At 39.9% G+C, this 27122-nt stretch overlaps 1 protein-coding gene across 7 annotated transcripts in view; it reads left to right on the top strand.

Annotated features, from left to right (window-relative positions):
- Positions 1-27122, top strand: part of DST (dystonin) — a 489005-nt gene that overhangs the window by 117515 nt on the left and 344368 nt on the right. For 3 of the 7 annotated variants that reach the window (XM_029945269.1, XM_029945267.1, XM_029945266.1), the window contains exon 4: positions 7379-7586. In XM_029945269.1, coding sequence (XP_029801129.1) covers positions 7379-7586 — 208 coding nt within the window. Of the gene's footprint in view, positions 1-7378; positions 7587-13914; positions 14194-27122 lie in introns of those variants that run through there. The other 4 variants (XM_029945272.1, XM_029945268.1, XM_029945271.1 and 1 more) reach the window with 2 other exon arrangements.

Here is a 27122-nt window from a genome sequence, read left to right as displayed (position 1 = left end):
GGGTACATGTGCTCCTATGCATCAGCACTTCTGTATCCCTTGGGTAAATCCCTAGCAGTGCTATTGCTGGGTCATAAGGGAGTTCTATGGATAGTTTTTTGAGGAACCTCCACACTGTTTTCCAGAGCGGCTGCACCAGTTTACATTCCCACCAACAGTGTAGGAGGGTGCCCGTCTCTCCACACCCTCGCCAGCATCTGTAGTCCCTTGATTTGTTCATTTTAGCGACTCTGACTGGTGTGAGGTGGTATCTCAGTGTGGTTTTAATTTGTGTTTCCCTGATGATGAGTGATGTTGAGCATCGTTTGATGTGCCTGTAGGCCATCTGGGTATCCTCTTTGGAGAAGTGCCTGTTCATGTCTTCTGCCCATTTCTTCACTGGGTTATTTGTTTTGTGAGTGTGAAGTTTGGTGAGTTCCTTATATATTTTCGATACTAGCCCTTTATCTGATATGTCATTTGCAACTAAGAAAACTAAAAAATTTTTTAAATTTACTTTTTTTGATAGAGATAGAGATAGAGGGGGGAATGCAAGCGGGTGAGGGGCAGAGAGAGAGAGAGGGAGAGAGAGAGACAGAATCTGAAGCAGGCTTCAGGCTCTGAGCCTTCAGGGCAGAGCCTGACGTGGGCTCGAACCCATGAACTGTGAGATCATGACCTGAGCTGAAGCTGAACACTTAATCAACTGAGTCACTCAGGTGCTCGGAATTCTTTCCACTTTTACGGGTTATATATTTTTATATGGTTTTTCTTTATTGTGAACTGACAGCTGTCTCTGATCATTTCCATACTTTAGGCTTAGTACTAAGCACAAAACAAGTCTACTTCTTTTGAGCTCCCCAAATACATGGTAAGACCTTGGAAGGCTGTATGTTAAGATGTTCCTCCCAGAGCCCAAGACACATTTTAGGGCATTTAATAACACATGGTTGAGAGTACAGGCTTTGGCGTCAGAGGACCCAGATGGAAATCCTGGCCCTACTTTGTGCTGATGGAATGATTGTGGACAGGTTACTTAACCTCTCCAAACATCTGTTTCTTTCGTGGGTTGCAGTGAGTATTAAATAAGATTGTGAATGAAAATGCTTAGCATAGTCTCTGACTATGGTCATTCAATAAGTGATGCGTATAGTTAGAACATGACGGTTATGCTGAAAGGAAAAAAGTCTTGGAGAATGTTTTAGTAGGAAGCCAAGACTGCCTAGAATCTAAGCCACACTGCTCCAGAAATGAGTCTTTGATGCTTTTCTTGTAGAGCTTCCTCCACAGCTAGAGAAAAATGATTTGTGTGAGCTCAGTTTCCCCAGAAACATAATACTAAGGAACACTCTTAATGCACGATCTTTCTAGGAAGAGTTTGTGTCCTGAATTCCAGTGGTCTTTCAGAGGCTGTCCACCTAAAAAGAAACCTTTGAGTTCCTTAACTCTTTGCCGAAAGCCTCTTCCCTGGAGTGAGATCCAAGAACCTTCTAGCTTCCATTCCTTCTGACCTCTCTTTCCCCCTAACTCCACCTAGGCTCTTCCTCCTCTCTCAGTTAAGCGCTTCTGCAAATCTCCCCTAAAAGGAGAGAGTGGGAGATTGCTGATGTCTTGTCAAACCGGAAGGTCCCTCCCTCTTACTGTTTAAAAGTGTTTTCCAGTTGGGAGGGTAATTAAAAACTATTTACTTGATGAGATAGTAGTTGAATTGTTCAACTAGGTTTAAAAAATTTAAAACAAGCACATAGTCTCCACAGTTTATCATAACTCATTTTGTCTTCAAGGGTTTAAATATGCTGTCTTAGATTTTCCTTAACTGTTTTCAACATCTATTTATTTGTGGTAGAGATTGTTTTCTCTAGGATCTGTAATACCAGATACTGGGCCCTTGCTTTTTTTTTTTTTTGACTTATTTCCCAATAAAGAACTAGCATATAAGTTTTCTTGGGCCTTACTATATATTTACCTAATCAATGGGATTTTAAACAAAATCAGATCTTCATGATTTTAATTAAATTTAATTAATTAAATTTAATGTTATAATTATTCTTTTTAATATGGGGCTTGAACTCATGATTCTGAGATCAAGAGCTGAGCTGATATCAAGAGTTGGACGCTTAACTAACTGAGCCACCTAGGTGCCCCATGTCTTCACATTTTTAAAGTTTTGATGTCTTTCATTTTGTTTATGTAAAACATTAAAAAATATGATATTGAACCATCTTGTGTTCACTGGACTATATATTAAATAAATAACAGTGAAGCCTCTTTTATAACCTTTCATCTAAAACTATGCTTACGACTAACGCAAGCACATCACTTTTCTCTGGCGTCTTGTTGACATAGGCCACTGCTTTGGTGCTTCTCAAAGTGTATGTCAGGAAATGCTATGAAAATTACTGAGATGGACACTGTCCCTGAGTACTTGCAGTCCTGGGATCTTGGTGTTGTGAGAACAGAACTAGATTAAGCAACGCTCAGAGAAACTGAGAAAGGTCTTGCTTATGTGTGCCACCCCCCTCCAACTCTTCATTTTGAAAATATTCAAATGTGCAGAGAAGTTGAAAGAGTAGTGTAGTGAATACTTATTTTTTTTATGTTCCTTTTTTTTTTTTTTAAGTTTATTTATTTATTGTGAGAGAGAGAGAGAGCAAGAGAGAGTGAGCATGCCTGTGACTGCCTGCGTGTGAGCAGGGGCAGACGTGTGACAGTGGAGGGGCAGATAATCTAGTGGGCAATAACCTATTGCTATATTTACCAGTTCTCTGTGTGTGTGTGTGTGTGTGTGTGTTTTTTTTTTTAACAATTGAAAATAAGTGCAGGCATCATGAGTTTCTTCACCCTGGAAGATAAGGATAAAGTGTCCCAGGTTCAGGACGCTTCCCTGTAAAGTCACAATATCATTATCACACTTTAGAAAATAAACAGATAATATTCCCAATATTATCTAATAAACAATCCATAGTCCAAGTTCAGATATTCCCAGTTCTCCTCAACATGTCTCTTTTAGCTTAAAAGTGTAGAATCCCATCAAGGTTCATGAATTTGTTGGTATGCTTCATTTATTTTTAAATTTAGAACGTGCTCTATTTGTTGAGTGTGTATATTTTTTTACATTGACGTTTATGAAGAGTGCAGGAGAGTTATTTTGTAGAATGCCCCACAACTTAGATTTTTCTAATTGTTTCTTAATGTGCTTTTTAGTTTTTAATCTTTTTGTAAATTTTTAGAAATGTATTTGCAGAAGTGTACATAAAATATAGGTATGCAGGTTTGTGGAAGTTACTTTTCCAGTCTCTGGGATCCTAAAAGTCTGGCTCTTTTACAAACCCTTATCTCTGCACTTGTTTCTCCATTGCATTTAGAGAATGCCTAGTTTAGAGACAATTTCCTGGCACTTTCCTGCGGATCAGGGTGCTAAGGCTGGGCGAATTCCAATTTAGGCAGTTCCATTGTACTTATCTCAGATCCCCGACCGGGGTTTCAAATTAGAGAAGTTATTGTTTAGATCCCCTTCTAAAAATGCTGCATTCTGTAATTATCTCGGCTTTAAGTGATTTGGCATGTTTTTATACCATGTGAATGCACTGCTGTTAGGAAAGTCATTTTAGAGTTTTGGTGATCTAATTCAATTGTTAAGACTGCCTTAATAACTAGGTTGTAATAAGACATAATACAGGTTGTTTAGATTTCTCACAACCTGGTGTTTTCGGTTATAGACCCAACATAAGTCTGGAGGTGGTTCACAGTCCTTTATTTAAAAAAAAGAACAAAGGCCAAATGTTAAAAATATTATGACCTAGGTCAACTTTGTCTTTACCTTCCTAATTACCCTTTCTTCTCCCACACACTCCCCGGTGCTTTCCTATTTCTCTTGTCCTCAACATGAACGCCAAATGGTGATGACAGATGATGGTGTAAATTGGGGTCCTTAACCTGGAGTCAGTGGGTCAGTGAACTCCATAAAATCATATGCAGAGTTTGTGTATATTTGCCCATGTGTTCTGTTCTGGAGAGATGTTTCCATAGATTTCTTCAGCTTTTCAGGGGTGCCTGTGAGCCCCACGTGGTTAAAACCACTGGCTAACTAGTTACTCTTTCCTAGGGCGTTTGCTGTTTTCTCTGACTCTTGGCATAGTAGCTTTCTTTTTAGTAATATTTTTGTGTATTTGTTTTGGATTTAAAAATTATAAGGAACCAAATTAAATCCATTGATAATATTAGTCAACACTCTGAGAAACCATTGTTTACGTACTGGTAAATAGTGATTTATCTACCTATCCTCTGTTTACCAATTTATCAGTCACTTATCTATCTATCCATCTACACACACACACACACACACACACACACACACACACACACACTTCTTTAAAGGAATCCTAGGGTAGATGGGTAACATTTTTGTTTAATTGCAGCAGTGTAGTTCATGGTATGGATATACTGTAATTATCAAATCTCTTATTCACAGACATATTTATATTTTAATAGGAATCAAACTATAGGCAACAAAAGATAATATCTTGGGGCTTTTGCTGGTCACAAGAGCCCCTTCCTTTGTCTAATCCTTGCAAGCCCCACATCAAACATTTGGGTATGGATTTTGGGCCAGAAAACATGTTAGCTTTTGCCAGAAGAAAAGGACACTGTATTATTTTTCTTTTTAAGTTTAATCATTTTATTTTGAGAGAGAGAGAGAGAGAGAGAGAGAGAGCGAGCATGAGTGGGGAAGGGGCAGGAGAAGAGGGAGAGAGAGAATCCCAAGCAAGCTCCATGCTGTCAGCGCAGAGCCCTGACATTGTGGGGCTTGATCTCACGAACGGTGAAATCATGACCTCAGCCAAAATCAGGAGCCAGACGCTTAACCGACAGAGCCATCCAGGTACCCCAGGAACTGTATCCTTAACAATCTTCCATCCAGCCCCCAAGATACTGACATGAATTGGAAAGTCATTTCAAATCAATAAAGAGTATATCAGTTTTATAGGACCAATCATCTTCAAAGCAGCTTCATTTAAATCCATTCTCAATTTTCAAGGCTCAAATTATATAGTTTACTTACAGTTTTAAAAGTGTTTATGGAAATTATTATGTAAAAAAACTTAATACTTTCTTAAAATGCTTTTTACTCTGTAACCTGGGAGACTTTACCAAATATAAATATGCATGATTTTCCTCGGTCTATGTGTCTGTGTCTATATTTCCATATGATACATTGCTGAAAGAGGTGTTGCTGATGGTATTTTCTTCCTTTTCTCTCTTCCTATTTAGCAGTGACACTACCAGATTAGAGGCTGCCCCAATCAACACCCTTGGGCCCAGGGGTAGTAACTGTTCCCGTCTGGCTACACGCGATTAATGGTGTTTATGTCATGGCATAAATCACATTTTGCTGTTCAATCAGCTGAGACTCTGGCCATTAAAAAAATTACTCTATCTACAAAAATCAATAACCAGTGGTTTTTGGAAAGGAGGAGTTCTTTAACAGTTACTCCCTAAGTCTGTTCGTAAAGATAAACAATCAAATTACCATAGTCACCAAAATTGTGCGGGCAACAACAAGAAATATAATCTCACAGATAAAGGATGACCTTAAGTAAGGACAGATAGGAAGCCATTTTAAGGAAGACAAGGCAACCAAAGAAACCCAATACCATTTTGGAAGGCTTTAAGAATGTCACCTTTTTCCACAGATCTAGCCAACAACACAACATCAGAGAGTGCAAGACGAATTTTTAGAAAAGCATGGAAAATAAATTAGGTTGATAATGGCATTCTGTGACAGACTTAATACCACTCACAACTCTCTGTGGACTCTAGCTACAATATAGAAAATCAATTTTATTTATTTACCTCATGTTTGCCTCATACATTATTGCCATGAGGAGAACACACAAATCTAAACAAATAAATTAGCCAAGGTGATGAAATTTCAGGTAAAATAAAATGGGAGACCATTTCTTTGGGAAAGAATAGGGTGAAAGATAAATCTTAGACACATTTCTTGGTGGGAAATATTGAGTGTACTTTTAAAATGGTGGTGTTGACCATGTGTAGCAACATGCCTGAATAGACGGAGGCAAGATTAATAGTCCTGATTCTCGTATAGTGTGTTTCACAGGCCGTGAGTGAGTGCTTTGGGATGTTGCTCACACAGCCTGTTTTGCTGCAGTTGCCACCGCTTTTGTGAGCAGCCCAGTGTTTTTGCTCAAATTGGAGTATGCCTCACTGATTCCTGTCTGCAACTTGCTTCTTAGGAATCTGATTGCAAGATCCATTTCGGGAATTTGAGTTGCACCAGTTTGCCATCTTTACAACGAGCTTTACTTATTTAGCAAAGTGGAATTCTAAATGGGAAAGTGAAGATTTCCCTTCGGTACTTTATATCTCTGTTCACAGCACTGATAACATCCTTATTTCCAGAGTCAGCCGGTGGTTTTCTAAATAATCACAAGCCAACCTCAATAAAGAAAGCAGGAATAAGATTCCGTGCCTTTTCCCTTTGATGCAAGATACAATCCAGCAGATTTGTTCCTGCTGGACGAAGGGAGGACTAACCTTCAGGCAAAGTGCTTTGGTGGAAGCATCCTGTTTCTCCTTTCACTGTGTAGTGATCAGGAGCTGAGAAGAGCTGTTTCCTGTCACCGCGCTGCATCATCCTCATTTACATTATTGGCAGCTATTACTTTGCTAGAAGTTTAAATTATCTGAAGAACTCTCAACTGAGTTCAGATGTTTGTTTATTGGAGCTGTCTTGGGCTTCTGAAAACAGTCTTTTGTGTTCTGCCCAGTCTCAAGAAAAGCTCTTCTCAGAATCTGCCCTTCCTCCCTCCTTGCTTCTTTCTGGGAACCTGCTTCAATCTCATGAAGAAAATTAAATAAAGAGGACAAGAGGCTTACAGCTTGTCAGAAAGGAGACTCCAGTGGTGAGGCGACTTGAAACGGAAAGGAATCGGGACTCAACATCCTGCATTTGTGCTTTGTTTTTGAAACTTCAAGTTAGTTGCATTAATGAATTCACCAGCAGTCTAGTAATGGAAAATGTTTCTCCTGTCCTGGTGGGGGAGCCAAATACTATAGATTTGTAACAGGAAGGCTGTTGATTCTGGCTTCATTGTTGGGCCAGTCATTTGTGAGCCGGTGGCTGGACCGCAGGCCACACACTTCTGTGCAAATCTCCCAGGTATTGGGACCACCTGGGTTTTGTTTCTGCCATCGGAGACGTGACCAAGAGAAGATGGTGAGCCCTGGGTTTCTCTTCTTGTTTGTGTTTCCCTTCAGCATTGAGGATGGTGTAGGATGCCAGACTCAGTTTGGGGGCAGGGAGGGGGCTGTTGAAATCGATGAGCATATGTGAGTGTTTTGCTCTTAATGCTTTTTTCTGTGTCATCCTCTGTAGAGTTCCGGGAACGCGTCCTATCGCTGCTCTATGTCTTCCTCTGCGGATTTTTCCGATGAGGATGATTTCAGCCAGAAATCTGGCTCGGCATCTCCAGCGCCGGGAGACACCTTACCCTGGAATTTGCCTAAACATGAGAGATCAAAAAGAAAGATTCACGGGGGCTCCGTGCTGGACCCCGCTGAAAGGGCAGTGCTTAGGATAGCAGGTAAGAGCTTCCGGGAGGGGATGGAGCCAGGATGAGAGTTGCAAAATTCACCCACCTACCCCCTGGGGCCGGAGCTGGGAGCTGAGGCACCGAACGGAGATGGGTGCTCTAGGTGGGGGAGGAGGATGACCATGTTTACTTTCTGCCCGATTTATATCGAGAAAGCAGTTTGCCCAGACTGCTGGTGACTAAGCTGTTTGGCCCTGTCTTCTGGTTGGATGAATTGATACCTTTGAAATGCAAGGAGATATTTACAGATTTCTGCATTAAACTTTCCTATTTACATGCTGTAGCTACTGTGACATCCTGAAAGTATTAACTTAGTGATTCCTAGTGCATTTGCTAGAAGCTGTGAGAAAGCTGCCCTTTATTCCATTTTTGCCCAGGGACACTGAGCTGCGCAGATTTAACTGGGGTAGATTCCGGGTTTTTTTTTTTTTTTTTTTTTTTTGGTGTACCCAGGATTGTAGAGGGTGTTTCAGCAACTTGGATGCCATTTTTTTTTTCCATGTAGCATCTCTGTCAGCATGATGTGTCCATAGCAGCTTTCTGTCCCTGGTGCTTTTCAGGGTTTAGCCATTATGCATTCCTGATTAATTAATTTATGGGAGGTGCCAACATTTCTGTTCTGTTACCGGTGTTTTCTTGCATTGGCTGTAAAAGTCGAACCAGAAGGGGTGGCTTGTTTTACCCAGCTGAAAGCTGAGAGCACTGAGGAAACCAGTCCTCCAGCCTCGCAGTGACAGTGTGGTTTTTTCTTCTGTGTACTGTGCCTGAGACTTGCTTCCTGGGGTGATTGTGCCTCAGTTCCCTCAATAATTCTCTCTCTCAGAAATGGTAATGGATAGGATAGACTACGTCTTTTGGGGGCTCTTGCAAAGGCCAAAGGTCAGGTATTTTCCTGAGCTAGTTTCTGCAGCCAGGATCTGGCCTCCTTTCCTCTCCACTCCTGGGGTGGGGGTGCCCACCCAGTTTCTTTTGCCTCCCACTGTAATGCAAAGTTGGTGCTTTATCTCTTTCTGAGGGGGCCGGTGGGGAATAGCCCAGATCCAGCCACCACAGCAGCTGAGACTCCCCTTATGGTCCCCGCAGTGGGATTTTCTGGTTACGGGAAAAACAAACAGCGCCCAGCCAGCTATTCTCTTGTCTGGGTTTCTGGGGCAACAGCCTTGAGCTTCTTCTGGCTTCCGTTGTGAGATGCTGGCTGGTCTCTACCAGGCCTTTGAGAGGAGGGGTGGAGCCGGGAAAGGGTAGGAGGAGGGGAGATCCGGAGGGAGACTGTGGAGGAGCCAAGTGAGAGTGAGCAGGGGTGACTTGGGGGAGCTGAAACAGATCTAGCTCTCACCACCCTCCTCAAGTACTAAAAAAATGTTTAGTCACTGAGGCCTGACTCCTTGCACCTCCCCCCTTCTGCCCCCCCCCCCACTACCTGCAGGGTCTGGGGCATGAAGAGGAGGAGACAGTGGCTGCACCCTGTCTTTGGTTGTGTAGAAAGGGAAGATAGATGAAAGGAGGACACTGAGAGAAATTGTAGGGCCTTTGTGGAAAACCTGGCCCATCAGAACAGGATACCTGTGTTCGGTGCATTTTTGTGGAAGGAAGAGATACTTCTGGCTTGAGGGTTTTGACAGTGGTGGCCGAAGTGGATATTTTGCTTTCATTGGTGCAGGAAGGGATCATGAGAGCGCGATGGATCAGGTGTTTGTCAGGGGGAACAACATTGTACAAGCTGAGGAAGACAACTAGTCAGGAAGTCAGGAGAAGTTGGGGGGACTGTCGTTATACCCTGCCAGTGGGGAAGAAATGCCAGAACTGGGAGTCTGTTGGGATGCTGTGCACAAGTAGTTGCTGATGTCTATAGACTGCAGACTCTTTGAGGGCAGGGGCCATGTCTTACTCATTGTAAAATGTTCATCAAGTTATTTGTGGGGATAGCTGTGAAGTTAGTGGCTATTAATGAATGCACTTGAGACTTCAAAGTTACATCTTTTTTTAATGTTTATTTATTTTTGAGAGAGAGAGACAGAGTGCGAGCAGGGGTGGGACAGAGAGAGAGGAGACACAGAATCTGAAGCAGGCTCCAGGCTCAGAGCTGTCAGCACAGAGCCCCATGCGAGGCCTGAACTCACGAACCATGAAATCATGACTTGAGCCCAAGTTGGACGCTCAACTGACTGAGCTACCCAGGTGCCCCTCAAGCTACCTACTTTTAAGGTATTAATCAAAAACAAAACAAAATTACAAATAGAATAAGCAGCCATACTATGGAAATGTGCTACTGTATTTAAAATAAATATTGGTAAGTTGGCTGTTTTCTACACAAATCATAATAAACATACCTTGGGAGCAGAGACTTGGAGGCTGGTCTTCAAATATCTGTTTAATAATAATGTGGCTAAAATATGAAATTCAGATATATTATGTGTTAAATTCACCACTGATCACCCATGTGAAGATAAGATCACCACCTATCACCCCATGTGAAGGTAAGATGAGGGAATTTGACTCTGTGGAGTTTGAAAACATACTATTAAAAGATTTTGACTCTTAACTTTATTAGCTATTTTTACACTGCCTAAAACTCACCCCATCTTTGAAATTCATCCCTAGTAAGAGATGGGATGAGGTTCAGAAATAGTATGAGGATGTCCATAGAGTTCATTACTTAGTAATAAAAGAGTTGAAAGTCCAAGATTTTTGTTTGTTTTTAAGGTCATAAAAACAGAATTGAACAAGAAAATGCCTAGAGTCAAAAAGACCATATAGTCTGTGGGATCCCTTAATTCATTCACATTTAATAAAAATTTATCGAGTCCTGTAGTGAAATGAAGAAAAGCACATACTGTTGCCTATAAGGAAGTTTTTGTCCAGTATGCTAACTGGATGTGTTGTCAGATAGTTACGGCACGGTGTGAGAGATTAGTTGTAATGGCTCTAAGTCCCTAGGATGAAGAGAATCTAGAGGAGAGTCTAACTAACTTGGACAGAGAGGGGAGGCATGGGAGGCTCCTGAGGGGCTTCTGAGGGGAAGTGCCATTTGAAGGGAGATTTGAAGAGCTTGATGGAAAGAGGGGGACCGGGAGCGCCACTTCAGAGGGATGTTGCCACAAGAGCAAAGGTAGGGAGATGTGTTTAAATGGAAACTTCAAGGCAATCTAGAAATCAGATTTAAGTGCTTTAAAAAAGTGGGAAAATACAACAAGTGGAAACTTCAAGTAATATGTGTAGTAAAGCACGGAGTTTGGTAGGGAACAGCAGAAACTATAGGAGTGCTGGAGTGCAATGCTGAGGATACTGGACTATTTGTGCTGCAAGGGATGGGGGAATTCTTGATTTTTCAGCAGTGCAGTGACATAATCAGGTTCACATTTTGGAGAGTATTACTGGTGATGGTGTCACATGTCTGACACTTTATGATTTTAAAAGTGCTTTTGCATTTGTTGTAGTTTTCTCATTTTAAAATCTGAGACTGAGACTTTCCTTTCTCTCACAGGGTTAAAGTGAGAATAAGATGACAAAGTGTGAGGAGTGGGGCTTTGTGATATCCACTGTATCAATGACTTTTACAAAAGAACAGTATAGACCTGCTGTTCTTAGTTATGGGATTTTGTAAGTTGGGTGTTTTAGTCTTGAAGTGCCTGTAAAGGTACATGGTCTGTTGGTGACAGTGCTGTTTTAAAATATGGATTTTTGTCCCATGTAAATTCTTTGAAGTTGGAACTGAAAGATCTAAGCAGAGTCAGACTTTGGATGCAGATAAACTTGAATTTTAATTCTCCCTCTATCATTAGTCAGTTGTATTTTCTTTGGTAATTTCCTGAATTTTTCCGAGCTCTTTTTTCCCTACCAAAGGGCTAGAGCTGTGGTGAGTAAAGTAGTGAATGTAAGACATTTTGCAAATTCCTTGGCACACGGCAAATGCTGGCTGATGGCCAGATGCTTTTACAGGCAGTTACTACATTATCTCCCAACAATAACATAAACATTATTAAAGTTTAGTCTCCCAGCAACTTTATGAAGTAGGTATAATTATTTTCTCCATTTTTCAGAGGGGAGAGGGAGAGACTCTTCCTAAGATTACACAACTAGGAAGTGGTAGATCTATGATCTGAATTCAAACATTCTTGTCTTCAAAGGCCAGTCTCTTAACTGCTGTTTCCATATGGCATATATTATTATTAGCAGGTTGACCCAATATTACCATTCCAAGAATACATGGGGCAAAGGCTGTTTTTACAGAAAAGCCCAAATGCTGCTGCTGTTCATTTTGACTGGCTCCATAAACAGAGAGTTAAAATCAATTAAGAGCACATTGATTATATTCACAAAATGGAGTGCTAATGGGTTTCAGTCTCTGATGAAGACTCAGACTGTACCCTCAGTGCCCCTACTCATTGTGAAGGACACAAAACAGTTTTGAGAGATCTATGTACCTGGATGGTCTATAAATGGAATGATTCTCAGGGATCTAATTGCTAACTCATTTCAAGAAAGTGTCACAAATAATGTGTATATATTACTTAATGAACTATTGTGTAAATAAATGCATACCAAGTTTCAAGAAAACTAGTGATCCTAAGTGCTTGGTGGGACACGGGCTCGAACTCAGATTATAACCCAGTGGTCAGGATAGAAAAGCGAGATACAGTCTCACTTTGGAATAACAAAAATAGGCCAGTTGTTTAGGAGAAGTAAAGATTTCCAATTATAACTCAAATAAGTCTTTTTTTTTGAAAGTATACAGTTTTTCAGGAGTACTCATTCCCATCTAAGAGTTAATGAAAAACAGTCCAGATTTGCAATACTGAAAGGGAAAGAAAAAAATATAATCAAGGACAAAAGGTCAGTACATATGAAAGGACGAAATAGGGAGGGAAGATGTGGGCAAAAGGTGAAGCTGTCATAAGTCAGATAATCAATAGTAAGTTAATTTATCTATTAATAATAGCTAACGCGTATAAAGCCACAACTTTGTAAGGTAGGCACTGTTATCCCCATTTTATTGATAAAGAGAAGCTCAGAGAGGATAAGGAACTTGGCGTGTCACACAGTTGGAAAGGAGGCAGGATGCCATCCAAGGCTGCCTGACTTCAATCATTACTCTTAAACACATCCATGTACATGTCTGAGTACCAACTGGTTCCACCAGTGGACCTTAAAATTCATCACTTTAGTATATGACACGTCAAAGTTAAGAGAATTGTATCCATTTTACTCATATTCAGTGGATACCAGTACTGTGTGGAATGAATAATGGGTAGAGAGAAAAAGGGAGGGGAGAAAGTAGGCTGGGGACCTTGTAGACTGGCCGTCTGTGGCCGCCTCCGAGGAGCACAGTGGCAGATGCGCCGACTGGCTCTGGGGGGCGGAAGGGAGGGACCGAGGGCTGGTCCCCCGGCCGCGCAAGCGCAGTAGCTTCCAGGCTGTCAGGGCCAGACGCGCAGGGCCACCTGCAGTGGCCGCGCTGCCCCGCCCCCGAGATATGCCCATAGCAGGCCCCCCCTTCCCCGGCCCCTTTGCCCCGTCCCGTGGTGCTGCCACAGAATGACCTGAGTCCGTCTGTGCCATAAGCTGGGTTGAAGAATATTTTCCAGTCACCTATCCGTCACCCCTTTCCCGGGGAGAGCCGCCGACTGCTCAGCGCGGGGTGGGGTTGGGGGGCGGGGGTTGTCCTGCCCTCGTCAGTGACCGCGATCTGCGGCTTTGTTTCCCAGGCACCTGTTGTGGGTCCCAAATAGAAACCTCACCCTTGGGGATCCGGGCTGGTCGGCCTGTGTCCGGGGGTGGGCGTGCTTGGCAGCAAGACTGACCTAGGTGGGCGGGCCGGGGAGGGGGGCCCCAGGGCGCCCGGCGCTGTCTGGAGGGAGGGGCCGAGCCTCGCCGGGTCGGAGCCCAGCCTGCCCGGGTGCTGACCGCCCGGTTTGCCCCCTCCCTTCCGCCCTCCGCCCTTCCCCCTCCCTCTCTCCGGGGGCGCGGGCGAGTGTCTGCGGCGCGGCGGCCAGGAAATGCCGCAGATGCGCCGCGCAGCATCCCGGGCGGAGGCAGCGCGCCAGTCCTCTCGCATCGCGGCGCCGGCCTCGGCCCGGCCCGGAGCAGGCGCCCATCGCAGGGCCAGGGTGGCCACCGCGTTGGCCGCTGAGGGTCCCGGCGCCTGCCGCCCTTCGCCTGTGCCCACCGTGCTCCAGGCTCCTCCGCGTGGTGTGGCGCTGCTTGTCGCCGCCCCCGGGCTCGCTGAGATTTGCTGCTGCTGAAACCTGAGAGGGACTCTGGCTCCCCGGAGCCGCGGCTTGGCACCCACAGCCAGCCAGGGGGCCTGGGCGTTTCCTCTGCCGGCTCCGGCGCCCACCGCCCCCTCGCACCCCGGGCTCAGCGTCTCCGGCTTCAGTGCTCTCTGCCAGCCTGCCGCTCCTTCCGCTTTTCCAGTTCCCAAGGCTGCGTCTTGCTGACAACGAGACTCTCCCGGGGTTAGGTGGGGGAAAGGGGAAATAGCCAGTCATCGCCTGGATAAACTTCGGCATGGCGGGGTACCTCTCGCCAGCTGCATACCTGTACGTGGAGGAGCAGGAGTACCTCCAGGCCTATGAGGATGTCCTGGAGAGGTACAAAGGTATGTGGTCCCCAGTGCTTGGGCTTCGGGGCTTGGCACGCACCAGCTGGGTAACCGTTATCTTTGCTTAACCAGAGCCACTACTGCATAGGTATACAGGTGTCTGGACCATTCTTGGGAGTGGACCAGGTCTTTTTGGATGGGATTCAGTAACCCTTACTCACGGAGGGTGGTGGGGTGGGCGATGGTCTGGAGACGCCCTTTGATAGGCTGTTGAGTGGGGGGAAGGGGTTTGTGTTCCGTGAACACTGTATTTTTCTTTCTCTTGTGAAAGCTCTTAAGTACTATGCATAATCGTAATTCTTCCTGGGAGGGTGGGTATCGATTAATTCTCCATGGAATTACTAAGGCATTGCTGCTCCTGCTTTGCATGTAGTATTGGTTGACCCTATACAAAAGGTTCTGGGGTTCTTAAATAGATGGGCTGTTTGACCATGGAGAGCATCACCAAATCATTTTTCTTAGAATTATTTTATTTGAAAAAAGTTTATGGTTTGTGACTATATACCTGTTCTTAAGTATCATAAAAATTATTTGATTGTGTGATAGATGAAAGGCTTAAGTCAGCGACTCTCTCGTAAATTTAAATGTAAAGCAATATGTTTTGAGATTCTTTTTGCCTATACTTTATGCTGGGGAAATTCTGTGCCAACATGATAAATTTTTGATATTTTAGTATTGCTTACTTTGATCTCAAAGTGCACCATCTCCTCTTAAAGGGGCTTTTTGTCTCTGGAAATTATTTTTCAGTGTGTACAGACAAGAGACACAGTAAAGAGACCAAAACACTGCACACCCAAGGCTAGCTCACAGAGTCTTAATATATTAATAGTGAATAGTGATCTGATTTATATCTTGGATTCAAATGGCTTTATATCTTTTGAATATAGGCTTTGGGGTTAAGAGACTCAATTTCTGTAAATTGAATGGGCATTATATGGTTAAAAATGGCCTGCATTAATAGTTTTCTATTAGTAGAAAGTAGAAATATAAAATTCTGTATTGAGTAGTTAAATTCAAAATCTCCAAAAGACTCAAAACCCATCCAGAAATATGTTTTATCTTTTTCTAGAATGTGTTTCATTATTTACATTGTTTTAATCCATGTAGAGTTTTGTAAACAGCACAATTAGAATTCCTTTGTGCCAAGACTCTATTGTGTATAATACTGCTACTGAGCAAGTGCAATGGTATTTTAGGCAAAAGCATTGGTAGCATTTATGTCTGTGTGTAATAGACTCATGTTTATGTCTTTCTTAATCAGTTGTCTCCAGAACATTAAAAATGAGAAACATTGCAATATAGACTAGTAAACCTTAATGAAGTGTGTGCTTTAATGTGTGCTTTAAAATCCAAAAGAAAAGGATGGAAAGTTCTAAAGCATATATATTTTATACTTTGGAAAAAATTATAGCTGTATGAATTTTTGTCTCATCGAGTTTTGCCTCAGTGATACATGGCTGCTTTCAGGTGACTTTGAAAACGATAACTGAAGTGCTGATCTGACTTGTCTTGAGGAAGCGGGCATTACTCAGAAGCTTGTTGCAGTTTGCTTTTGGAAATAAAAGAAGATTAAAGATCTAAAGGCCATTTGCAGTTCTCACAACACTTTATTTTAATTATGACCTAATGATCAGCATTGTACTTAAACATACACTTTTTCAAACTTGTAGGTCAAAATTTCACAGAAAAAGTGAGTTTTGTTTCCTTCATTTTCTTTGTGATTTTAAAATGCTTAGGTCATCAATTTGTACTTGGCTTTATAGATGTTCTATGTTTCATTTAGTGTTGGAAAAGAAAGTAAGAGTTTGGCCAGTGTATTATATGAAAGGCTGAAGACCTGGAAAACTCATTGTTTCCTAGTGTATTTTGAATCCAGTTATGATTTCCCATCAGTATCCAATACGATGACTTCACTATAGTGCTTATGATCCCAATGACTTGCTATGGGGCTGATCTAATCAGGAAAGAATTGTAGGCTCTGAATAGGGAGGGTCAGTTCACTAAACTTTCAAAGTACAGTTGCCCATTTTCTGAAATCATGCATTGTTCAAACATTTTACGTTCCCATTTGAACTTAAGAGAGGTTATTTTGATTTTTATTTCTGACAGAGATCCTTGGTTACAGAATGCGTTTGCATTCAGCTTGAGTATTATCAGGTTGCCAAGTTATCATATGCCCAGCTGTTGAATAGTGTAAGTGGTGGAGTCAGCTGGAGCAAATTCAAAATTTGTCCATTGTCAGAAACAGAGAGTTGTAATAATCTATACTGTCAGCAGTTATGGGTATTGGATTTAGAAGCTGAGAGTTTTGTTAGGCTTAGTCCTCAGATACCCTTGCAAGGACTTCCAGCCTAGCTCTGTGTAGAAAACCCAGTAGTGGCAAGTGAGTGAGCCTTAATTACTCATGGTGTAGCCTGTTCTTGTGTCTTGCTTTGGTCCTTTACTTCTCTGAGTAAAAATACGCAACTGTTTACTGAGTTAGAATAACACAGAACTATTTGCTGCAGAGAAGAGTGCAGTGCAGTGCTCTGATATCATATTCTAGTCCTCTTATAAAACATACTCACAGTCAAAATATTCAGGGCATCTGATTAAAAAAACATCACATTACTTCAGCTAACAGCACAGTCAGGGTGAGTAAAGGCATTTATTTACAAATAAACATATTTACTTATTATTGTTTATGCTAGAAATTGCCCATGTCAGTGGCTTTCTTTTATATATATTAGATTATCTAGTGTATTTACCATGTAATACAAAACATGTTTAGTTGCTTAGCATAAAACAACAGAATGATCCCTCTTGTTTTTTTGGGTCAGTGTAAGGAAACTAACCTATATACTGTTATAATTAATTATATGTTATATTATTAATATTAATTACCTGTCACCATAATCCATGAAATTCTGCTATTTAATTCTGTCACTGGAAGATTTAATTTTCTCAACATTTTTACTTTTTTGAAAAGGATGTTAAGTGTGAAAATGACATCATTAATATGGACCCAGTTAAGTCTTCTTTTATGCAGTTTAGAGTTAACGTAAAAAGAAGGTAGATTATTTTGGTCCAACAAAATGGATGTTTTCCCATTGATCTGGAAATTAGTTAATTATCCCTACACAACTGTAAAAAAATGTTTCATGATCATTCTCTATGAAAGCTACATGCCAGATTTGTTACTTGTCTGTAACATCACTGAAAAATTTTCTTTGATTACCTAGGAAAAAAAGGCAAATTTTTTTGTTTTCCATGAAAACTTTGAGTAATTGCTTTAGTCCCTTCGCTCAGGGCTATGTAATTCTGCTTCTGTGCTGGTGACTGAGAACCACTGCACCTGTAACTTTCATTTCAAGTTCAGTTTTATGGCCTGCATAGATGTGTGGTTGGCAAAAATCCTCTTTTTTTGCTGTGTAAACAACTCTGGTGCCATCTGATTTGAAAGTTGGAGGGTAATGGAAAACAATTTGACAATAAAATATTATGGGAAAAAAAAAAAGGAAAAAAAAAAAAAAGAAAGTTGGAGGGTAAAGGTTGCCAGGAACTTTCCTTCCCTTCATACTGTGTAGTCTTTGATGATCTTGCTATGGTTTTCACTTGGATTCCAGGATTCTGCAAAAACTTGATTTCACGTTTCATCTGCTTATGTCTGCTCACGTCTTAATGTAGTAGTCAGTGGTGTAATGAGTGAACTTCAACTGTGCTGCATCATGATAGTATTATATTGTAGCTAGTTATGGCAGTATTAAGTCTGGGCTTTTTCTTTTCTTTTAATGAATGAAATAGGCTTAATCTGGTAATAAGGGTTAGTTAGAATTGTATTTGTTTGTAACAAAACAGATAGTATTTCTTTGTCTCATGTACTGAGAGGTCATGGCAGGCAGGTAGGCAGACTAGGGTTGAAGGGTACCTCGATTTGCCAATAGGACCTGGACTTCTATGATCTGCTTAGCCACTTGTGTGTCATGTGGTCATTCTGTCATCACAAGATGGCTGCTCCTTTTCTATCCTTTGTGTCTTCCACATGGAGGAAGAAGTGTTAAGGACAAAGGACACAAGGTGCAAACTAGTTGAGTCAGCCTCCTTTTAAAGAGTGTTTTTTAGAATATCACTTTGCAACTTTCACTGGAATCTCCTTGGCTGGAATTCTTAAAGAGGCCACTGCTATCTGCATAGCAGACGAGGAAAGTACCTGTTTGAACATAGTTGAAATTGTGTTGGTTACAGAATGAGGAAAAATGGTTGTAGAGCTTGTGACTGACAGTGGCTGGCGCACAGAGGGTGAAGTGTCTGTCCTGAAATTGGAAACTTAAAGGTTAGACACATGTTAACGACCATAGCACAATATATTTGACTTTGCTAAAGTTTAAGAGATTTCTGAGAGCTGCTGAAATCTTTGAGGATTTTCAAAATGACACAGTTGAATGTTTTATAATGTTACAACATGGATTTAAAAGTAATTTCTTACCAAATAATAAGGATTTAAATGGGCCAAAGAATGTATTCATTGCCTCCTACCATAAGGAACACATATCAGTCTAGGAATGGAAGCAGTTACTAGATATTGTTAGTGAATTTAACATTGAGCCCAAAATATCAGGCTGATGCTCTGACACTGTTTTTTTTTTTTTTGTTTTGTTTTGTTTTGACTTAGAATTTTGTGGATGTCTCAACATTTATTTACTCAGGGACTTTAAAAAAGCTTTATGCTTTTGAAAATTTTTTACTCGAATAATTTGGAGGTGCTTATTATCTGGCTTAGTGGCGATTTTTTAGGTAATAAATGACATGTAAGGAGATGCAGTGGGAACAATTTATTGTCTTACAGTTAATCTGGGGCCAGGCAAAGAAACTTCTGTGGTTCTGCTTTTGGGTCATGTGTGCCCAGGAGACTGTCTCTTTGGAGAGTTGGACCAAAGTGTCTTCGTGAAATTGAAGATTGTAAAAACATCCGAAGCTGTAGAGGTGACAAAAGATGGAGAGTATCTAGGATGTCAGGTGTTCCTTTCTGACTTAGTTCCACAACTGAGTATAAAAATGTATCAGGTTATATGACTGTATATGTCTGATGAATGAATTGAGTGAGAGGATTTGTAGTTTAGAATGTTTAGTATTTGTTATTAATTAAAAAGAAACCCAGGTGCATCTTTTACATGGGACTTTTCTTTCTGTAATGGCTTTTGATAAAGAAAGACTTTTTGTCCATTTCTCAGTTCTTAGTAAATTAGGGAATCACATGCTACCTACTTCCAAAAAGGAATTTCAGGCAGCTATCTGGTGAAATACATCATCATTTCTATAACAGATCAAATAAGGATTTATTTTTTTGGTTTATTTCTTTTTTATTAAAAATTTTTTAACATTTATTTATTTTTGAGAAACTGAGAGACAGAATATGAGTGGGGGAGGGGCAGAGAGAGAGAGAGAGAGAGAGAGAGAGAGAGAGAGAGACTGAGACTCAAATCTGAAACAGGCTCTAGGCTCTGACCTGTCAACACAGAGCCCAACATGGGGTTCAAACTCACAACTTGAACTGAATGAAGTCAGACACTTAACTGACTGAACCACCTAGGCACCCCTATTTTTTGGTTTATTTCTTTAACGCAATTTTATTTGCTCTTATTTTTTCAACCTACTCTTTTCTCTTTCAGAAGAGGAAGCAAATCATTCTGCTTGTGTTGGGTGTTGGGGAAATCTTTGTACTTGTGGTTGAATGGGATTTTACCCTGTGAGGGGAAGGTATGAGGGAGGAAAGCTCTAAGAGGAAAACTAGTGTGACTATTCCCTGTCATTAGTTTAACCATAGACTCCATTTTGAATATTTGGTTAAAGTGCACATAAGTTTTTGAGATGGGAGTGTGTAGAGGTTGTAGGAAAACGGAAGTGGGTGAATATGGAGGGTTGTGTTGGGCCATATTGAAAGGGTGTTGAATGCCACACTGAGGTTCAAGTTTGGGCTTTATTCTGAAGGTAGGGAAGGGAACCCTGGATGATCTTCAGTAGGATGTTACCAGTGAGAATAGCTTTTAGAGAGAGAACTTTGATGACAGTAGGGAGACAGGCCACTGTATAATTATGGTGGTTGGAATGGAAAGCTGATTCAAGAGAAATTGAAGAAATTGACAGGATGGCTAACTGGTTGGTTCTGTGTATAGGACTAGGAAGGGGTGCAACAACTTCCATTGTTGAAGTTACATTTGAAGAAGCCCAGAGTAATTTCTTTTTAATTTGTCTAAAAAAATTTGTAATGTGTTAATTAGAAAATATATTTGTGAAACAATTTTTTAAAAAGTTTATTTATTTTGAGAGAGGAGAGAGTGTGTGAGTGAGCAGGAGAGGGGCAAAGGGGGGGGGAAGAGACATAGAGAGAGAGAGAAAGAGAGCGAGAGAAGAATCCCAAGCAGGCTCCATGTGCAGATAGTGTAGAGCCCCCACACAGGGTTCCGTCCATGACCCTGGGATCATGACCTGAGCTGAAATCAAGAGTTTGTCACTTAATCAACTGAGCCACCTGGGTGCCCCTGAAATAATCAAACAAAAAGTTTTTTTTTTTTTTTTTTTTTTTTTGAGAGAGAGTGAGCGTACAAGGGAGGGTCAGAGAGGGAGACAGAGTGTCTGAAGTGAGTTCTGCACTGAGAACAGAGAGCCCAATGCAGGGCTCAACCCCACGAACTGCGAGATCATGACCTGAGCTGAAGTTGGATGCTTAACTGATTGAATCACCCAGGTGCCCCAAAACATTTTTAATATTAATCATTATTAGACCTTCTTTGGTAATGAAATGGTATGATTGCTGTTTTGCTTGTCCTTGGAAATACAGCAAATAGTGTGACCTAGAAAACTGGAATATTCTATTTAATGTAGTGCTCTGTAAGTAATGGCTTATCAATCTTGTTGGGAGTCTTCTGACCAAGATTTGTAGAATCTTAGAGCAGTGGATTTGTTTTCTTTAAGCAAATACAATTATTGGTTTAAGATCCTTTGTAGAAGAAACTATAAATGATTAAAAAAATCTTTAAATATATTACAGAAATTTTTAAAGTTTGGTTTTATTTCAAAAAGCCTTTCCCCCCATCCCCCATTTAAAATTCAGATTTGTAGTCAGTTTTGTTTGGTTTATAAGAAGTTCAGTAGTTATATGGTCTTGTAAGTTCTAAGCCATCCTTGAATTTATGGGTGAAGCTTTTAATTTCTAACTGAAAATAGTAAAAATAATATTTGTCATTTATATGCCTACCTACTTATATGCTGAACAGTGCTGGGTATGACAAATGAATTATATATGTATCATTTCTAATTCTCATAATTCTTTTATCTTGGCTACAACTACTGCCATTTTACCCATATGGAAATTAAAGCTTAGAGAAGTTAATTTTTCTTATATCATATTGCTATAAGAGATGACCATGGCATTTGAGCATAAAGTGTATATTTGACATAACTGACATAAACTATATATTTGCAGTTTCATTACATTGGTAAATGTTGCAGAAATTGCTTTTATGAAAAATTGTTTATTAGGATTGTGATTTTGATTACTACTAGAATTGCTTGACATGTGTTAAATGGATTCATGAAATTAAAATTAATAGCTTAAAATGGATATAGATTTATTTCAATTCAAATGTTAAATAGACTTTGGAGCTTGAACTGTTGTATCTTAGCTGGATTATAAATTCTAATTATTAGATGTCCATGAAAGGAAAATAAAATTTTAAGATGAGAATTTTCAGTGTGTATTTAGGTTGAGATTTTGAAAAGAATTAAGTTTTGTAAATGTCACAGTGAATGTGGCTGCTTTGATACATGCCTGAAATGTTTCCTGGAAAGAATCGTCAAAAGGAATTGACAAAGTCTTGATTTTTCTCTAGTGGGTGAAAATATTTCCCAGTGAATCCTGGTATTAAAGACATTATACAAAGATACTATTGTCCCAGTGACTTAAAACATGCCCTTATTTTGCATTATTACAGTTCTCCCTGCTGGCTGTGCCAGTGTTACTATATGTATTCTTGATTCTTGGCATGAAATACTACTACTTGGTGGTTTATTTTATACTACCTTTATTAACCTGGTGAGGCATGAGGCATCAGGCCTACCTCACCAGCTCAATGAAGGTGGGATAAAGTGGTACATATGAAGTATTTTGAGCAGTAGAGATTATATAGATGACTCAAGTCCTCTGGCTCCTCCTAGGCCAGTAGCCTTTTTAAATTAAATTAAAATTGTTTTGAATGAATAGACTACTTTGAGAGCACTTTTAGATTCACAGACAAATTGGGCAGAAAGTACAGAGAGTTCCTCACCCCTCACAGTATCCACCTTGATGTCTTGCACTGGTGTGGTACTTGTGTTATAAGAAACCAATAGTGTTGTATTATTATTAACAAAGATTCATAGTTTACATTAAGGTTCACTATGTGGTACAGTTCTGTGGAATTTGAAAAATGCATGTGTCTACCATCACAGTATCATGCAGAATTGTTTCATTGCCCCCAGATACTCGCATTCTACCTATTCATCCTCCTCCACCCCTGAACCTCTGGCAGCCACTGATCTTTTTAGTCTTCATAGTTTTTGCCTTTTCTAGAATGCAGTGTAGTTGGAATCATGTAGTTTGTAGCCTTTTCACACTAAATTCTTTCACTTGGTAATAGGCAATTAAGGTTCTTCCGTGTCCCTTCATGGCTTAATAGCTCATTTCTTTTATTGCTGAATAATATTCCATTATTTGAATGTACCACAGTTTATCCACTCATTGGACATCTTGCTTGCTTTCAGCTTTTGTCAGTTATGAATAAAACTGCTATAAACATTTGTGAGCAGAGTTTTATATAGACATAAGTTTCCAACTCATTAAATATCTAGGAGTACTGGATCCTATGGTAAGGCTTTGTTACCTTGTAATAAACTGCTAAACAGTCTTCCAAAGCGGCTGTACCCTTTTGCATTTCCACCAGCAATGAATGAGAGTTCCTCTTGCTCCGCATCTTTATCAGCATTTGGGGTTGTCAGTGTTTTGGATTTTAATCATTCTAATAGGTGTGAAATGGTATTGAATTGTTTTAATTTGCAGTTCCCTAATGACATATGATGTGGAACATCTTTTCATATGCTTATTTGCCATCTGTATATCTCTTTTGGTGAGGGGTTTTCCTGACCTTTTGGCCACTTTTTAATTGGGTTGTTTGTTTTCTTACTGTTGAGTTTTAAGAATTCTTTATACATTTTAGATACCAGTCTTCTATTAGATATGTGTTTTGCAAATGGTTATTAGCTTTTTATACAGTTACCTCCTTTTGACACTTTTAAACCATTGTATACTTAAATAGATAAGGCCCTGATTATATCATTTCATACGTTCATGTTGTTTTTAAATACTATTTTGTTTTGGGTACATGCATTGAATATTGTAGCTACCTCAGAGGATTGCATGTGGGGTCTCAGAGTTCACCACTCTGACAGTTTGCTCAGTATATCTGCATATACTGCTGCTACGATTCAAGTATCCAGTTGGTTGGCAGCTATGATGCTTTATAGCACTTGAATCTAAAATTAGTTTAAGCGTTCTATTTTAAGGATAAACTGAAATTTGGAGTCCATGCCCTGCAAAACATATGAAAGTTCAACTCTTAGGATATTGGATTACTTACTTAAAATGTAATCAGAAGTAGGGTTACATAGATAATTGTTAGTTTTAATTTTTTAGCTAGTTTTTGTTGTGGCAATTTGATTATAGGCTGGGTGTAATGCTATATGTATATAATATCTAAGAACACAAAATTTTACCCTGGTCTCTTAGACTGAAGACAGTGCTTTTACCTAAGTGAACATGTTTGAGTTTTAAAATCGTGTGAGTTAAGAGGTAGAACAAGATTACCTGATTTTTCTTGCAGCATAATTTAGAAGAGCCATAGACTGTGAACATTTATGAATGCTGGAACACCATCGACTACCTCTGCTAGGTGAGACGAATGATGAGGTGAATGATGAAAGGAGTATTCGGTGGTTCCTTTAGTGATCTTCCTCCCCACCAAAGTTGATTTATGTATTTATGTATTTATTTATTTATTTATTTATTTAGAGAAACAGAGCAGGGGAGGCACAGACAGAGAGGGAGAGAGAGAGAATCTCAAGCAGGCTCTGCGCAGTCAGTGCAGAGCCCAATGTGGGGCTCGAACTCACAAACAGTGAGATCATGACCTGAACCGAAATGAAGAGTTGGATGCTTAACTGACTGAACCACCCAGGCACCCCTGAATATGTGGTTTAATTCTAAGTATTTATTGATTATATGCTTCAAAACTGTGCAGAGGAACGAGGGTCTGCAGAAGGAATGGGAATGTAGGACTCCAGGACTGTAGCCTCCCAAAGAGCACAGTTTGGTGATGAAGGTGGACCAGCTCTACACAGTATAAGTGAGTGTCACGAAAGAGGAGTAATGGGGAGCATTCCAGGGTTTTACTGTCAGGGTTGGCTATTTGAGGAAAGCACAGTTTCGGTAATGGAGAAGACTTTGTGTTGTGTGTGATGGGGGATGGCGTCAGCAGAGGGCTTTCTCCACCTTACCGAGTCATCTGGACAGTATGACCTTATGTTTCCTTCACTCTGCATTGCAGGAAAAGTATTATCAGAATGATTTAATAAATTCTTTTAACCAGACACATTTCAATTTTAAGTATCCGTGTTAAGGTAAAAATTTTATCCTCTGTTTTTAAGTACTCTGCTAATATCTGCTAATATTATCAAATCTAAGGACTTAGTAGTAAGAAATAACTCTAAGGTGTGGCTCAGCAAATGTAAAGGTTGAATGAGAAACTCTTAATATGGTGTAGGAAACTCTGAATTAGGCTGATGATCATAATAATTATAGTGCCTTATGTGTTTGTCATATCTTTACGTGTATGATGTAATAGGATTCATGTAGCAACTCTCTTAGAAAAGTAACGTAAGAGCCAGTGCCCTTATTTTATAGCCAAGGAAGAGAGACTCTTGTGATTGCATTGATTCAGTAGCTGACTGGAGACTAGAATCTTGATCTCTGATAGCTGGTCAGGAAGAGCACTCTACTATAGATCATTGTGGCACATCTTTATTACAAAGTTACTATTAATAGTATAGATTATAGTAATGTATCTGATAAGAGGTGCATATTCTCTGTTTGAGTGAATAGCCATTGAATATATCCTGGGATTGGTAGATGTCCATGTTTAGGAAGGAGAGAAGTATGGTTTACTTCTTTTTTTTTTAAAGTTTATTTGTTTATTTTGATAGGGAGAGAAAGCGTGAGTGGGGGATGGGAAGAGAGAGAGAGAGAGAGAGAGAGAGAGAGAGAGAGAGAGAGAGAGGGAGGGAGGGAGGGAGGGAGAAACAGAATCCCAAGAAGTCTCTGTACTGTTATCATGGAGACTGATACGGGGTTTGAACCCATGAACCATGAGATCATGACTTGAGCTGAAGTTGGATGACTCAGCTACCCAGGAGCCCTGGTTTACTTTTCATGTAATGTAGATTTAGGCTATCCATAATTCATAAACTTTTTTTTTAAACATGGTTTTGGGCTGTCCATAATCTGTCACTTTTAGTGAGAAATTCTGTTCCTGGCTGTTGAGGATTTAGTTCCTTGAGGGAAAAATTCCGTTATCCTTTATTTCCATTGTTATTAGAAGCAACTCTTAAAATTACAGGGTTTAACATTTAGGCGGAAAAACTGTCCTATTCACTAAAGTTGTAGTTTCTGTATTACTCTGTGGAAAAGGAAGAACTGTGTAAGTACTCAGGGGAATGTGAGAAGAAAAATCTGATAGAAACTTGTGAACATTTTTGGAAAATAAAGAAATATACAGAATATGAATAAAAATAATATGTAGTTCCTTTGTCCAAATATGTAATGTTCTGACACATTTCCTTCTCTTTTTCCATTTCTCTTTTCTCCTCAATATAGAACATTTAAAAATTTGGACCACTGTATGTAAAGCTCTGTATCCTGCTTATTCACTTAATATATCATGGCATTTTCTAATGCCATTAAATATTATTTCAAAGCATTTTTAATGACTGATGCATGTATCTATTATGTAATGGAATAAACTGTGTCATCTAACCTTTTAAGCAGTTTTGTGTCCTGGTGGATTTTGGTTAATTATTATTTGGTTAATTATTACAGTGATACAAGTTTTCAAAATAATAAAGAAATAATAGATTATATAAGCCACTTAACTATTTCTAAGGAACTGCCTAATTCATGACTGAGTGGATTCTTGAGTTATAATTCTAACTTAAAAATTCTAATTGCTCTGAATTTTAGTAATTCAACAATAAAGGAAGCAATGACAATTAATCAGGCTTCCATTCCTGAATCTTAGGCTAACTAACTAGAATTGGATGGGTGTAAAAATTAAAATGGATGATTGCCATGGTTTCTTATCATCCTATAATATGTGCTTTAATGAATTGATATATCATTTATTCATTTAGAAAACACTTACTCAAGTGTTTTTGTGTGCTAGCAAATATGGTAGATTCTTAAGGTTGTAGATATAAGAAAGTTAGTGATCTTTTATATTTTTGTTGTTGTGAATGTTTCACTTTATAATGATGTAGTCTGTCTATTTATCCTTGACATCACTTTCTGACATATTTTCCATTTATTGTGTATAGCATCTATCTCATTTTTAATAATTGAAATGATGACCATATGCATGGTTTTTATTTTTTCAGAAACTATTATTAATTCTTTTTGAAACTTTTTTTTTAAGTAGGCACCAAGCCCAATGTGGAGCTTGAACTCCTGACCCTGAGATTAAGAGTTGCATGCTCTACTGACTGAGCCAGCCAGGTGCCCCTGAAAGCCTTTTTTAAATGCCTTCAGGGTTTTTGATATAGGTTGAAAATCATTGATTGCATATCTATTTCATTACTTGTGCTAG

Source organism: Suricata suricatta, chromosome 7 (assembly GCF_006229205.1).
Source record: "Suricata suricatta isolate VVHF042 chromosome 7, meerkat_22Aug2017_6uvM2_HiC, whole genome shotgun sequence".
Lineage (NCBI taxonomy): Eukaryota > Metazoa > Chordata > Mammalia > Carnivora > Herpestidae > Suricata > Suricata suricatta.
Note: the sequence above shows the minus strand (reverse complement) of the source record. Positions and strands in the feature narration are given on the sequence as shown.